General features: G+C 32.5%; 1 protein-coding gene across 1 annotated transcript; it reads right to left on the bottom strand.

Annotated features, from left to right (window-relative positions):
• Window positions 1–140: 140 nt before the first annotated feature.
• Window positions 141–5,772, bottom strand: LOC123667563. The gene is made up of 3 exons (XM_045601444.1): window positions 5,644–5,772; window positions 4,057–4,949; window positions 141–496 (listed from the first exon to the last, which is right to left on the bottom strand). The coding sequence occupies exons 2-3, from the start codon at window positions 4,947–4,949 to the stop codon at window positions 400–402; spliced, it is 990 nt and encodes a 329-aa protein (XP_045457400.1). The 5' UTR covers window positions 5,644–5,772; the 3' UTR covers window positions 141–399.
• Window positions 5,773–17,170: the final 11,398 nt, after the last annotated feature.

Raw genomic sequence — 17,170 nt, 5'->3', positions numbered from 1 at the left:
AAGTTCTTCATGTTTAGGTTTTTTTTATTTCATCCCTAAATGTAATTTTTACAAAAATGTTTATTACCTTCTTACTGCAATTTTTAAAAATATTCATTATACTTATTCTTATATTAAATAAGAAGTACAAAAACTTTCAATTATTTTTCAAACATTTTATTTATAATAAAATGAAATCAAAGTCTGTTGTTGCTATCTGTAAGACTCAATTTTCTCAACAGAAACATTACGATGTTCAAACTATCAACACGAGATGGCAGTGTAACATTAGAACAAGCTACTTTTTAATCGTCGTTCATAATAATACTACTAGGTGGCGCAAAAAAGAAAATAAATATTTGGTATCAATTTTAAATACAGGCTAGATCTACAATAATTTTAAATGTAAGTTAAAACTACTTATTCCTCATATTCTTCATTTTCTTCAGTAGTTGATGTTGTAGTAGTACGCTTGTGTTTGCGCCGTCGGCTGTCACGTTTTCCGATTTTGTTACGCCTGTAAAATGAAATCAAATACAATTTTTAATATTAATTTAAGTCAGTTCAGCCTATTGCAATCCACTACTGGACATATGCCTCCTCAAGTTCGCGCCAGACATCCCGCTCGATGATCTAATTTTACATTTGAGGTAACTAGGTAGGTATATAGTATTTGAAACCCGTTGTTGTAGATACCTATTTTATATAATTTTTATTATATTTTTACATGTCTTAATTATAAATTATAATTAAGTAAATATAAACATATAATGTAAGTAAATAAGTATTATTTTTGCTATTTTTTTTTGTTATGTAGGTTTAATAAATAATAATGAAATAAAAAAAAATTAACGTTCCTTACAATAATATCATTATTGTTTTTTGTCATAAAGGAAGCGCAGTCTGATTTTGCAACCTTAGAAAATTTAAGACGTTATAAATGTCAAATAGTAGGGTACAGCTCATATCAATATTATCAAAACGAGACTAATACGACAGGAAGGGGCCCAGAGCGGTTGGCTATTGTCAACTGTTCCTAGTAGTAGGTATTGTAGGTAATCTAACTACAATACTCGGTCATCTTGTTGAGGGAAGTTTTAGGTACTATTTTTCGATTTATAATAAATAGATTATTAACTTTTTTTTGTTTAAATATACCTATGTATAACTTACACAATAACACGGTGACATTAATTTTTATCGCGTATGTGTAACAATTAAACATAATACAGCTAGAAGGGGTTAGGTTAACATATTGGGGGCCTGTTTCACCGCTTTCTGTTAAAATTATCAAATGTATGATCCTACAAATAAAGTTTTATGATTTATTTTTGAAGTAAACCTTTTTTTACGTACGCTTGACTTGGGGAGTAAGATGGTGAATGCGTGACGATATTGTTACGAAAAGTGTGATCGGGTGTAGCGAACGAATCAAGAAAGTGAGGTGCTGGCACACATTTCATTTCTCTCTCTCCTTCCTAGCCAGTTACGTTTCGTATATCTAAGACACAGTGCAGGCCTAATGTGCAATGGTTTTACCACAGTGTGTGGTCTAAAGTACACTCGTTTTTTCTTTTTCACCGTTGAATTCCAATTTATTTGTGGGATATTTCTCGAAATTGTGAATCTAAAAGCTGTAATTTATAAATGAGATGAAATAGCAAATTCCTTTTTTAAGATCCTGCGGTTAAAGGCGAATAATAAATTATGTAGTGTATTGTGAACTTTGGAACAAACACTGGTAAAACAAATTTTTTTATACATATAATATTTATTCGAAAGTTTTGAGACAGACCTCAATAATTAACTGAAATTAATGTTCTGTAAACGTCTAATCAAGGAAAAAAAAAACAAAAAAAAAAACAAAAAAATCAAAAAACTTCTGGAAATATTATGCAGGCGTCTGACTCGAGATCTCTTTGCTATCTATCTCTATGTCGTTAGACATTCGTAATATTGTATCAATAAATAATCACAAAGCCTTTTACGGGATTGGTTAACGTCGGGTAAATTAAATAATTAGGTTCGAAATATGGTCATAATTATGGCCTAATTTACATATATATTCTGTATCGCACTTTAAAAATATATTTGTATTAATTATATGGTGAACTTATCTCTAAAGAGATCTCTACCAGTCTACCCATGGTGGTGAGAAACGATGTTACCACGAGACACAGTAGTAAGTAGCGCTAGAGTGATAAAGTAACATGACGAACAAAACGGTTAATAATATTAATACTAAAGCTACTAAAGCTATAAACTAATTCTGTAATATCTACATTAAAAATTAGTAATATAAAATACATATTTTAAAGTTGCGTCTAGTAGCCATGGGGCCTGCAATGTGTCTGATATCAGAAGTTTCAAAATGATAATCGCGGTAAGTATCATGGAATCAAAAGTAAGGAATCGTGAAAGATCAAAAACTATTATCAAAACTCTTTGATAATTAATACACAAACATGCTTTAGTATCACATCTTAGCACATAGAGAAAGATACGTGTTTTTTAAAGTTGACTCCTTAAGAATCGATTTTCATATAAGGCCACCGGTATAAAAAATGTGATCCATCTCGATCGATAGATGGTGTTATTTGATGCGATTATTTACCATTTGATATGGTACTAATCTTTTTCTTAGGCTAGTAAAAGCCTTTTTTGTTCCTATTTAGATAGTCGATCTGAAGGAGTAAGATCTAAGTAAGAAGAGAGATAAGGGATAAGAAAGTCGTGCGTCAGAGCTGACACAAATATTTGTTTTTAAATGTTGATCTCAAGATTTGTTCATCTGATTCAATATTTCGTGTCACATATCCTGTTCGTTCAGTGACAGGCTGTATAACATTTCGTGAAGCAACAATAACAATTATATGTAACATCAAAGTTAAAAACATTAAAACGCAGACAAACACGAGGACTACGAGCATGTATAGTGTTACATAATCAAACTAAGGACTTATGCTGCTATTATGGGGTGTTAATGGTGATAACAAGCTAGCTTATTGGTTATCGGATAACATAAGATTAGCTTAGATCTATAATCTTACGAATAACGTGACATTATTATGATTAAACCTATACCTATAGCAATAATATCAAAATAATAACTAATTAAAAATTACTACTACATAAGTAAAATTCGAGCTCATATAAATTTCATCCTCGGTTTTTACGTTAGACGAAGTTTTTTTTCCAATTTTATTGAGAAACTTAATGGAGATTTTACCCAAACGAAAAAAAGATTTTTAAGACACTAGGGTGACGAGTGTACGGCTTACCTGATGGTAAGCGGTTTACCATAGCCTATGGGCGCCTGCAACACCAAGAGCATCACAAGCGCCTTTTCTACCTTGATGTCAAAAACCGTGAAAAAATACAAAAAAAAAAAAATAATAATAATTGAGAACTTCTCTTACTTTTTGAAGCAAATTTTAAAATTAGAAAAATTACAAACGTTAATTTGATGAATACCGTCATACCGTCATACAACAGATAACTCTATTAATAATCGACAAAGGCTTAATTTTGAAGTTTCTTATATATAAAAGTTATGTTTTAGATTTTTATGTCAGTAATGTAAGAATATTTAGAAACGGTAATGGTCACATCGTAAAATCTAAAGTCACAAAGCTTAGTTTAACTAAAAAAGTATACAAACTTCTTATTTTATTATTGAAATTACCATGGCGTGTCAACAAATTAATAAAAAAGTTTGTAGTTACGGGACTTTTGTGCAAAAATATAAATAAAAAATGGCATTACATTTTATAGACTTAACGATATGTCAAGAATATATGAGTAACGCGATGCGTTTCAAAAATCTAACCTCAGAAAATAAACTTTTTTTTTATAATTGTAGCGGTAAAACGTATCATTAGCACATCTAAAAAAGCACTAAATTTAACAGAAAATAAAGTAACAGATATATTAAAATAATAATAAAAAGGAAGTAGCATGTAAAGTAATATATATGTTATCACAAAAACTACAATAATTAAGTTAACAACTACTCATTTAACAACAATATTAACACACAAAAAATATATTAGTCACTTAAATTTATAATGTTATTACTTTGGATAATCACTGCAAGGATTTTTTTCATACGCCACGAACTTCATGATAGCATTTTTCACACCAATGAGAACATTATCAGCCGAATCCAATGCGAAGGTGTTGACACCAGAAACGTTGAAATTACCTAAATGCTTAGCGCTAGCGTTTTCAGCATCAATACTGTATAAGTTACTATTCTCGTCCATTGCAAATATTTCATCAGATCGACTCACAAAAACACCAGACATCCTTTCACTCGGTAATCCCTTTATTTTAATGGGAACATTGTGACCATTTTTCAAAATATAAGATGTTTTTGTTGCGGCGAAAAATATGTTATTTCTTGGATCAATCGTCAAACCATGACCGTTGGGTATGGCTGGAAACGTTTCCTGTTTCTGACCATCGTTAGTTATTTTGTGGACGCGATTTTGCGGCCAAGTCGCTATGTACATGGTTGCACCATCACTCGATACTGTTATATACATCACATCTTCACCCAATGCTGTATATAATTCGATGGAACCGTCATCTTTGTATTTGTAAATACCGTTATCAGTCGCTAGGTATACAATATCGTTGAGGTTATCAACTGCGGTTGATTGACCTAAACCAGCAACTTTTATTGTTTCGGCTTCACCACTGGGATGTAGGACTTGTAGGCTCATTTTCATTTCGTCGCTTATTAGCGTATAGAATACTTTTCCCGTTTTCCAATGTACGCTCATGTCTGCTGGTATCCCTGTTATATTTTTCGGTTCGTCCACCGAGTAATAGAAGTTATTGAAGTTTATTAGATTGGTACAAAATTGTTCTCTATGTGCCTGTCTGAATAAATCCTGTCGAGTCATGACAGGTGTTGACAGAACTTTTGCGGTTAAAGCCAGCAATATTATGATCATATTCCTCATCTGAAATTAAGAATTCATTGTTAATTTTAACAAACTTTATTTATTTTTTTCTAAAAATATATTTCTGGATAATCTACCTATTTCGTCAATGGGTTTTTATTAAATTATTAGCGACCCACCCCGGCTTCGCGTGGTTGCAGACACTATCAGTGTTCCTCTACTATATTCATCACATCAGCCTATCGTAGTCTACTACTGGACATAGGCCTCCACAAGTTCGAGCTGAAATTGGCGTGAACTCATGTGTTTTGCCCATAGTCACCACGCTAGGTAGGCGGGTTGGTGACCGTTGGTATCTAATATATTATGTATGTATTATACATATAAACTTTCCTCTGGAATCATTCTATTTACTAAAGAAAACCGCATCAAAATCCGTTGCGTAGTTTTAAAGATCTAAGCATACAGACAGCGTGAAGCGATTTTGCTTTATACTATGTAATGATAAAATTAACCACAATTGCGTTTTACTAATGTGAATATAATTTAAAATCCATAATGTTTAAAAATATCAAAAGCAATCTTTAAAAGTCTGACAGATTTAATACTTTTAGCATTAAAATTTTAAAAAAACTTTATTATGGTAGGCATTAACATAAAATAACAAAAATGTTATATCAAACTTTTATAAACCTACTTAAAAAGAATTAACCACTCCAAGTATTATTCTCTCAAGAAAATAGGAATTACCAACCTTCCAAACTTAAAAACACTTAAGCAAAAACTTTTCTACCAACCAATTAGTGTATTTTATATATTAAATTAATTAAATGTTACTACTGCCCACTTTATCACTCCAATAAAACTCCCTAATGACTGACATCGTAATGAACATATCATTTAAATACTCCGAACTCTGTACAATGAACAACGATTTGCAGCAGTATTTGCGAACATTTTATTTATATGGTAGTAAGGTTTAATTTGGATTAAGCTTTTGTTGCTTAGTTGTAAACTATTTGTTTGAATTGTCAATATTATTTACATTCGACCGGCGATAGTAAATATAAACAAAATATGAATAACAAGAAATGTTATCGTTTAATGAATCACTGGAATTTTGTTTTGTGATTAATTCAAGTTAGCTCGATTTTAACTACTATAATTTTACACACTTCTTCTATGCTATAGGTATGATTTGGATGAAATTATGTATCATAATTGTGTTTGCTCGCAAACGAAAAAAAAAACTGACTTCAATTACATAGACAAGTTCATGAAAAAAATTAACAAGCGCACTAATCGTTACTACGATTTTCGAGGGTTTCTCTCGATGTCTCTGGGATTTCACCATCCTAGTTTCCTTATTATGATACTACCCTTGGGATCTCTCCTTTCCAACAAAAAAAGAATGATCAAAATCGGTTCATAAGCGACGAAGTTATCCCCGAACATACATTAAAATATATATTCCGTCGAATTGAGTAATCTCCTCCTTTTTTGAAGTCGGTTAAAAATCAAATATAACTTTATTCAAATAGGCTTCAAAAGCACTTTCTAATCGTCTTTTTTTCTTTCAATTTAATGATCATATATATAAGCACAGACGATTTTTTAAATGTCACGAAGAAAGAAGTGTTTAAGAAACTTGTGACAGCCCAAAAGCCCACGAGGACCAGAACTCGGGCTCTGGATCTAGGTTATAATATATATGGACGTATCTTATACAGATAGTTTTTTGTTATTTTGCTACTCGTGTGAGTTAGTGCGTGTATACAGCTTTCCATTTCCCTGATTTTTTTTACAATTATCTAATAAATACTGACATGATGACACGCATAAAATACATAAGTATATAAACCAACAAATAAAATACATATATTGTATTGTATTACCATAGATTGTTTTATGATTACACATTTGTAATTGGAAATCTCTTTAATGGTTTCTCATAAAATTAATTATTATTTACTCATAGTTAGAGACAAATTACACAGTATATGGTATTGAGTTTATATGTGCTTTGGTTATTTCAAATAAAAAACGGTATTAATTATAGATATCATTAGAAGTAGTAGCTGAAAAAATATATTTCTCGTCTAATTGACAGACATTGAACACTAGCAGTAATTTTATGAGCGCAAATCAACACGAATACTTTTTTAGTAGAGTGGGTTATTAGTAACGTTATAATTAAGTCGTACAGTGTATAGGTATGTTTATGATGCAGTATAGGGTATGCTTATTTTCAAATAATTTAGATTTTACGAATTGAAACAAGATTTATTGAATTCACACCCGTATAAAATTCAGCGGCTCATTGGTCCTCTGGCTCACCGAAGAAAAGATGCCAGTCTAACGGTCTTTTACAGATTGTACTTTAGGGAGTGTGCCCTGGAGCTGCACGAGCTCATACTTCTTTCTTCCATCGGACTTTCAGACGTATCGCAGGCTTTCATCCCTACCTGATTGATATACCCTTCATATGTACAAAGTGCTTCGAATCATCTTTTTTAATGAGTACAGCCAAGGAATGGAATTCCCTGCCGCCGTCTGTATTTCCGAGTTCATACAACCCGAACATGTTTAAAGCGTGAGTGAACAGGCTTGCTCAACAGCTGTGCTCTAGAGCTAGACTGGAGTCAAGAGTAAGTATAACATAATAAAAAACAAACACCTAACCTAACCTAACCCCTTACGCATACCCAAAAATTCTTTGTACTTCGTAGAAATTAAAAATGAGTTACCATATCAAAATAAATAAAATAATAAGTCTGGATCATTTTAAAATGATTTTTAGCTTGAATTCAATTTGCACTTTAATAGAAAAATTTATAGGACTTCGAAGTCTATAAAAATGTTATACGTTCATATAAAGTATACTACTCGTGTCGTAAATTCAGTCGCTTACGGAAAAATTTATTAGATATATTGAAAAATTTATAAATTTAAGGTTTAGTGGATTTAACTGATTTTCAATAATATACCCATATATTGTTATTTTATTATTACAATGTTGCTATTTGCTTTACGTATGTTTTCTTATAATTCTTCTTTAAGTATTAAATTGTTAAAATCCGAAATTTTTTCTTCAGTTCTAAAAGATTGCAGTGATTTATTGTTTACTAAGCTGATATTTATTTTGTAAAAATACCTTTTTTGCATTCTAAACAAAAATGTAAAAAAAAAACGAGTGTACTTTAGATCATACGACTAAAATCAGACTTCTTTAGCTCCATCTAATTTATATCTCCCTCTCAACTGCTGTTTGCTTCGCCCGATCACACTTTTCGTAACGCTCTCGTCACGCATTCACCAGCTTACTCAGCAAGTCAAGCGTGCGTAAAGAAGTTTTACTTTAAAAATGTTGTTTTAGACTTATTAGCTATAAAACATTACGTTATGACTTACGGCAGCATAAAAATTTTTGCCAGTGTAAAAATTATGAATACCTCGGTACATCTATAAGGACAGATATACTCTAAATATTGTAGAAATCATACAAAGAGGTTTTTTTCTAATCTGCGATATTGTAAACTCATACTTTAAGGTCATTTGTGTTAGAGTATTTTTCACAGATCTTCGTCGTTTTTTTTTTTTTTTTTTATATCACTAGGTTGGCAAACAAGCGTACGGCTCACCTGATGGTAAGCGATTACCGTAGCTTATAGACGCCTGCAATACCAGAAGCATCGCAAGCGCGTTGCCGACCCAATCCCCAATCCCCCAGGAGCTCTGGTCACCTTACTCACCAACAGGAACACAATACTGCTTGAAAACAGTATTATTTTGCTGTGATCTTCTGTAAGGTCGAGGTACTACCCCAGTCGTGCTAAGTAATGAATAAAATTGCTAAAAAAGTAAAGAAATAAGAGAAAAATAATATTAACTTTTATTTCATTCCAATAAATTTTTATATATTTTTTATGTAAACTAACAGTACATAATAAATTTTATACATAGCACAGACAGGCTATGGATAACAAGAGTCTTATAAAAATACGTGTGAATTGTAAGGGTATAGGGATCAGATAGAGTAACTTTAAACTTTTTAACTGAGATTGGGAACAAAAGGAAATATCTGGATTAAGATTTCAAATATCAATATAATATAATGTTCTTGGTGTTGCAGGCGTCCATAAGGTACAATATCCGCTTACCATCAGGCGTAGCGTACGCTTGTATGCGACCCTAGTAGCTGAAAAAAAAAAAACTAGCTTTAATGTAGCAAAAAATGAATGGCTAAATAAATTTGGCTAAATTTACTTTTATTAAAGGTTGCCTGGAAGAGATCGCTATAAGCGATAAGGCCGCCTTTGCATACATTATTTGTTTTTGTATCTAATCTTTCTAAAATGTATCTTCTTTTTTGTGAGTGCAATAAAGTTTAATAAATAAAACTAAAATAAATAAGAAAATTGTCCTCCCGTGACCTTAGTTGCTGTAAAGTATCCGAAACGTTGGGCATATAAAAAACCTAAATTATAATTTAGAAAATTGCCCAAAAAATTGAGAAAAAAAGATACAATAATTACTTCAACTTTACGCGTTAGACGGTCAAGACAGAACAACGTCTGTCGGGTCAGCTAGTTCTAAATATAAATGCGGCATTATATACATTTGTTTTTCACAGTTCCAATTTGCAATATTTAAAATTAAAACAATTAAAAACCTAAAATCAAATAGAAGTTTTTAATAAAAGAATTCGAGAGCTTGAACTGTAAACTAGTATAATTTGCAATTGTAAATGCCTTCCGATCACTCGACTGGTTTTTTTAACTTGTTGAAGTAAGAACTCCTTTTACGAACTATTCGACAACGTCTAAAGTCCGACGAAATGAAGAAAGTTTGTTTTTAACTTGAGTGAAACTATGAAATGGCGGAAATGAACATTTTCGATCACAAATACTTTTTTATTGGAATTATTACATAACCGTTGAAATTTTTGACGATGCGCTAGCGTAGCGGTTACAGCACTGGTTGTTGCGCTGGCGGTCGCGGGCTCGATCCCCGCTCACGATAGACATTTGTATTGGCCATATAGATGTTTGTCTGGGTCTGGGCGTGTGTGCTTGTGTCTTGTGTGTGTTTCCGGAGCCCCAACATAGGAGCAAATCCTCCTGGGGGCCGTTGAGTGTGTGTTTAATTATTTATTATTATTATTTATTTTTTCGTCAGTTCTTACAAATCTTTCGTCAGTTCTAAATCAGCTAACAATGATGTTAGTTCATTTGAGAGAGTACATTTATGAAAGAAATAACTGCAAAAGGGATACTCAAATGTTACTAGAATCTAATAAAACCTGAAATATAAGAGCTTTATTTTAACATTTGTATGTTATATATGTGACATTACTATCACACGATCATGATTCATATTAATATATTGTTTTTTTTTTAGTTCACAATAAGTTCTTTTTAAAAAAGTAAGTTTATATAAAATTACTACTACTACTACGCTACTATCGCTTCAAATTATGTTGACAGCTTGGCGAATTTGTAACAGTTCTAAATTTGCAACTATTTTGAATTAAAAAAAGTATGGATCAATTAATAGCATAAAGGTAAATGTCAGTGTTTCATCTCTGTTGTATATACTCATAACTATTTTTTTTTGTATTCATAAATGAATAAAGAATATTAGTAATTTCTTTTTCTAGTAAAAAATGTGAAGGGAAAAAAAGCATAAATAAAACATGACAAGAAAAATACCCACGTCGTTACAAATAAAAAATTCTTAGATATAATTTGTCAATAGTACAAAAAATATAAATTATTAACATTAAGGACCGACCGAAATTTCTGTTTCAGTTTTGGTTTCTGCCACTTTCGGCCAAAAATTCTAGTTTTTAAAGGGAACCTTCTTTAGGCGCGTGAGGGTAATTTTTTTACGGATGAAACGACTACGTTTTATCGAACAACGCTTAATGTTGTTTTTGGTAGGTAGAGCCACCTAGCGCGTACTATAGAAACTACTAAGGTTGTTACATTAATATCGATACTATTGCATTGCAAACTGCCTAGATGGCGCTGTAACGAAAATCTATAGCTTTAGATTTATATAAATATAAACGAGACGTTTGCCAAAGAAGTTTCATTTCTGACATGTTGTGTCCTTTGTACGCGCACACTTTTTTTTAACATAGGCATTTGTGACATATCAAAGTATATATAAGGCACTTAAACGAATAAAAAATGCCAAAGAACTCCTTAATTAAGTCTATACATAGGAATATATCAGTCAGCACCTTTTTAACCGCCTTCCAAAAAAGGAGGAGGTTCTAAATTCGACTGTATTTTTTTTATGTTGTTACATCAGAACTTTTGACCGTGTGGACCGATTACGACAAAAATTTTTTTAATCGAAAGGTGGTGTGTGTCAATTGGTCCCATTTAAATTTATTTGAGATCTAACAACTACTTTTCGAGTTATATCTCATAATGCGTTTTTACTTAACGCTTTTTTCGTCGACCTACGTTGTATTATACCGCATAACTTTCTACTGGATGTACTGATTTTGATAATTTTTTTTTTGTTGGAAAGAAGATATCCCTAGTTTAGTACCATGATAAGAAAACCAGGATCTGATGATGGGATCCCAGAGAAATCGAGGGAAACTCTTGAAAATCCACAATAACTTTTTACTGGGTGTACTGATTTTAATAATTTTTAATTTAATCGAAAGCTGATGTTTGTCATGTGGTCACATATAAATTTTATTGAGATCTGATAACTACTTTTTGAGTAATCTTTGATAACGCGTAGTTACTTGACTATTTTTTCGTCGTTCTACGTTGTCGATTACTCGTCGATGTAATTGAAGTCGGTTTTTTTTTTCGTTTGCGAGCAAACACAATTATATTTTAGTACGTTCGTATTACTAATTTTAATAACACTATGACAACAAATTAATTAAATACACATTAAAATATCAAAACAACGAAATATTTGTTCTTTTCAATTAATTAATTTATAGAAGTGTGATAATCAATTTTGAGGATCGGAGCCGAAATTTCGGTTTCGACAAGTTTCGGCCAAATATTCTAGTTGTAGTTTCTACCAAAAATGGGAATATTGTTGTGGAATGTCGTGCATCGTTTGGCTTTACTTTAAGAATAATGTAAACAGTAACTCTGTTATATCAAAACGAATGTTGTACACACTGTTATACTGTCCGTGTGTGTTTCGCTTTCGGTATCGGCCGCAACTGAGAACAAGGACGTAATTTGGGAATTTCGGTTTAAGTCAAAAAACTTATTTTGGTCAGAGACTAATTACCATATTACACCTACGTACAGCCTTTCAAAGCAGTCCTATTTATTTATTAACCGATTTCAAAAAAGGAGGAGGTTACTCAATTCGACCGTATTTATAAATATATAATATATGTTTATCATGTGGTGACATTTAAATTTTATCGAGATCTGATCACAAAAAAAAATTCGCAACAAGTAAAAGCACTTCAGTCGATTGGCTAAGAATTTGTAACGTATGCAAACTTTACACACAACGCAGTGTTTAAATTATACTTACAAGTTAGCGGTAATCTTGCGAACTGGTCGCGCGACTCTGCGGCGCCGGTGCTACCCGAATTAACAGGTATAAGGTGGATGTGTCACACCATGTCGTACTAGGTACTAACTATTCAAATCGTTTTTTTTAAATTTAAAGGACTTAGCGCGACTATTATTTAGAAACTCACTAAAGGAGCTACTTAGGTTTTTACCAACTCCGCAGTCACCCGCTATCATAGCGCCTGAAAAAATGCTGAAGTTTAAAAAATAAAAAATGAGTTTACTCCTTCAGATCGACTGTCTAAATAGGGACAAAAAAGGTTTACTATTCTAAGATAAAGATTAATACCATATAAAATGGTAAATAAACGAATCAATTAACGCCATCCATCGGAACGCAATAGAGTTTCGATAGATGGCGTTACAAACACGTAACGAGTTTATCCGCTCAGTAGATTTTAATCCAATGCTCCATTTTTTTATACCTTATAAAAAAATCGATTTTTAAGAATTAAACTCTAATAATCGCGGTAAGTGACGCATAATCAAAATTGTTCATAGTGAACGTGTAAGTATAATACTTATTTTCATACCTTCTTTATTATTATTTTTCTATTTAATTTAAGCCATATAACAAATCGCTAGTGACTATTAACATAGTCGGAACTGCAAAATTGCATTTTTTTGTTTATTTCATAAAACGTTCCCAAATGACCAAGTCTATCATCAGCTGAAGAGAAATTTTTTATTTTATGCATAGTTTTTGAATTACTTAATTTAAAAATGTCGGATATTACCTGGCTAGCTCGCTAACAATGTCAGATGATAACTACCAACGTTGTTAGCGGTGCGCAGGAGCGGGTGAGTGCGCACGATCTCCCACTTCAGACTATGTTAGCGGGACTAACTGATGTTGCTATGACACTTGTTTTTTTAGGACATTTTATTGTTAATCCTTTACTTTATAACACCGTTCACAATGTCTAGTAGATAAGCACGTTTAATCAAACTAGCTACTGGACGTGGTAAACAAAAACATAGTAATAGAAGTAAAAATGCCGATGAAAACATTTTGAGCAAAGCAAAACCTAGTGAGAAACAGGTATTAATTTTTACTTATTATATTACTTTTACGATTTCTAACAATAAAGTTCATAGTTTAATACTTTTGCAAATTTAATAATAGATAATAGAAATTACACGAGACATTTACAGTAAGTAATTTAAAATTGTAGGATGTACCTCATCCAACTTTGTTAACCGGTTTTTGAAAGGAGTTAAATGTCGTTAGGACCATATCCGACGTTGTTAATCGGTTTTCAATATGAGTTAAATGTCATTAGTACCACATCTGACGTTGTTTATCGGTTTATCAAATGGATTCAATGACGGTAGTACCATATCCGACGTTTTCAACGTTTTTTTTAATTAATTAAATGTCGGATATATTACATTTAAAGTTCTTTGAGGTTATGCAGATGACTTAAAATGTCTTTAGTACCAAATATAACACCCAAACATATAAAATAGTTAATTTTAACTGTTTTTTTTTATTATTTCCTATTGAGTTTCTAATACCGAGAACTTTTCAAGATGAGTGAACTCAATTTTTTTTATATATAACTAGATCACCCAACAAGCGTAAGGCTCACTTGGTGGTAAGCAATTACCGTAGCTTAAAGACGTCTGCAACCTACTCACTAACAGGAACACAAAACTGCTTGAAAGCAGCGTTATTTAGCTTTGATCTCCTGTAAGGTCGAGGAACTTCCCCAGTCGGGCTGCTCCATATTTTGAGCAGGATATTTCTTGCCCTGCCTTACCTCAATAACTACTAAGTATGGTCATAAAATTTTATTATTTCCATCCAGACCATAAAAAGTTATAGTATGTAATGTTCTTAACTACAATATCTGCAGGTAAGCGCATCATCTCACTACATAATGGAAAAAATTTGAGGAACGAATTTCAGTTTTAGTAGATCAACGTGGCAAATATTAGCACAAGAACTGAATTATAGATAAAGAGATGACGAGAAGTGTGTGTGATGATGTCAAATCGTTTTCATTGATTGTATCATATTGTGTCAGCAAAAATTCAAAGAAACTATATATTTAGAAGGTGTGGATAGTGCTTCTCGAATGTATAGCATATACACGGAATGATTTGATTCTAAAAAAATATAGTGACAAAGCAAATAAATAGGAATATACTTAACGCAAATTTTAATATTGGCTATCATAAGCCTAAAAAAAGATCTCTATGATACTTGTCACACATATACGACAGTAAAGAATTACCTACAAATGAAAAGTAATCAGTACATAAAGATGAAGCTAAGTCGAATGAAGAATTATTAGCAGCTACTTTTGATTTTGAAAAAGTTTTGATAACACCACATAAGCGTGTTTTACTACAAAATGAAATTGTCTACCTTAAACTTTACGTTCTATAATTTGTCTAACAAAATAGCTACATGTTTTATGTGCCACGAAGCTATTGCAAAACGTTGTGCAAATGAAGTTTCAGGTTGACTTTATCAATATATATATAAGAAAACGCATATAGTCTAGGCAGAAATTTTGGTCCGACTATAGCCCGGGTCAGAACAGGAACGGAAGGAAGGTTTTTTCTCTATACTTGCTTGCAGTAAAAGAATTTGGAGTCACGATTACTCACTGTTTCATGGAGAAGGGTCATACTCAAAATGAAGGGGATAGTGTGCATTCAATCATCGAGCGCGTAGTGAACGCAAGATGCTATATTATATACCAGAGGAATGGTGCTGTCTCGTTCGCTGGGCCAAAGCTGAAGGTGAACCTAATGAAGTTAAAGTGATAACAACTCCAGAAATATTGGATTTTAAATCCTTGCTTTGAATTATATTAATTACACTGGACACATATGAAATATGTAACAGTTATGACACAGTTTTGACAGAATTTAATATAAATATAATTTTTAGGACGCATTTAAGTGACTAATCCCCAAAAGATATCACAATTTTTATTAGAATTCTATAATGTATCGGAAGGAATCTTCTTCGATGAAGAAGACTGATTTTCATTGATTAATCTAAAACATATTAATATAAGTCTTAGATTTAACCAAATCTTTGATTACTACCCAAGTGTCTTATTAAATCTAGATAATTATTATAGAAGATTTTGTGTTTTGTTTAGTGGATTTTAGTTATGCCACCAATTGTTGATTGTCAATAAGAAGATTGATTTGATTTAGTTAATCTGAATATTACTTAAAAAAAAAAACAAAAGCTGTAAGTATTTGTTGAGTTATTTCATCATCTCAGCCGATCACAGTCCACTGCTGGACATAGGCATCCATAAGTTCACGCCAAATATGTGAACTCGTGTGTTTTGCCCATAGTCACCACGCTGGGCAGGGAGTTGGTGACCGCAGGGCTGGCTTTGTCGCACCGAAGACGCTGCTGCCCGTCTTCGGCCTGTGTATTTCAAAGCCAGCAGTTGGATGGTTATCCCGCCATCGGTCGGCTTTGTTAGTTCCAAGGTAGTAGTGGAACTGTGTTATCCCTTAGTCGCCTCTTACGACATCCCCGGGAAGAGGGCTAGGGTGAGAGGGTGGTTGAGTTATTTAAGTCAAAAGAAATATTTTGTATTTATTTTGACGATTTCCTTTATTCAACAAATTTTTCTTTGTTATTTCTAAATAAATATATTCACTTTTTTAAATTTTTGGTGTTTGTTTTTTAGTAATATTTACATACGACATACATTTGTTATAAATACTAACAATGAACAATGACGTAAATGGAACTTCCGACAAGCAATCATCAATTTCGTACAAGCAACAATGTCGGTTGTGGTACTTCTGACAAATCAGTATTAGTCTTAACCCGTTAAAAATGTAACAAGTGACTTTTCTCATATTTACACATTAAATACCGGCTAGTAATAATATTATCCAAAATATAAATAGCCTGTACAGCATTACTCTAAAATTTTATGACCCTGCTTAAAATGAGTAAAAAGATACACGCAATTTACACTTTGAATCGCTCTCCTGTAAAGTTGCTGTTTTTCACATCCGACGTTTTTAATAGTCATGGGCGAAATGTTCTTGTGTGTAGTGGTACGTGTGCTATGTACGCTCTTAAACACCGGCGTTTTGTGGGTTCGATTCCCCCTCGCGATGGATATTTGTATTTGTACAAGTATTTTTCAGTTTTGATGACTTTAAGAGTCTCCCCGTCGTGCCTCGGAGAGCACGTTAAGCTATCGCTCTCGGTTGTTATCATATACACCTGTTAACGATCGTTACTCACAGTAGTGAGTGTGGCCGTGTGGCCAAGCCGGAGTGCAGTAGCGTGGTGGATTAAGCTCCGACCCTTCTCATATACAGAGAAAGAGGTCCAGCAATGACATATTATCACAGTAGTAAGTGTGGCCGTGTGGCCAAGCCGGAGTGGAGCAGCGTGGTGGATTAAGCTCCGATCCTTCTCATACATGGATAAAGAGGCCCGTGCCTAGCAGTGAGATATTATAGCCTAAATAATTTAACCAATGTCAGTTTTATTTATGCCATTGTCACTTGCAATAGCACACAATATTAAAAAAGAGTGTGTTTATATGTGTAAGAGTGTAATATAAACTATTCGGTAATCTAATGAATAAAAAAAGTGCGCGCGTACAAAGTACACATGTTAGAAGTGATATTTCTTTGGTAAACCAATTTTTAAGTCTCGTTTATATTTATACAAATCTAAAGCTTTAGATTTCCATTCCAGTG

This window comes from Melitaea cinxia, chromosome 28 (assembly GCF_905220565.1).
Source record: "Melitaea cinxia chromosome 28, ilMelCinx1.1, whole genome shotgun sequence".
In the NCBI taxonomy this organism is placed as follows: domain Eukaryota; kingdom Metazoa; phylum Arthropoda; class Insecta; order Lepidoptera; family Nymphalidae; genus Melitaea; species Melitaea cinxia.
This window is presented reverse-complemented; position numbering and strand designations above follow the sequence as displayed.

Coding starts and splice junctions, on each gene's coding strand:
- LOC123667563 (XM_045601444.1), bottom strand. CDS start 4,949: ATGAGGAATATGATCATAATATTGCTGGCTTTAACCGCAAAAGTTCTG. Junction 497..4,056: donor CCTTGCAGTGATTATCCAAA/GTAATAACATTA, acceptor TTCATTTTACAG/GCGTAACAAAATCGGAAAAC.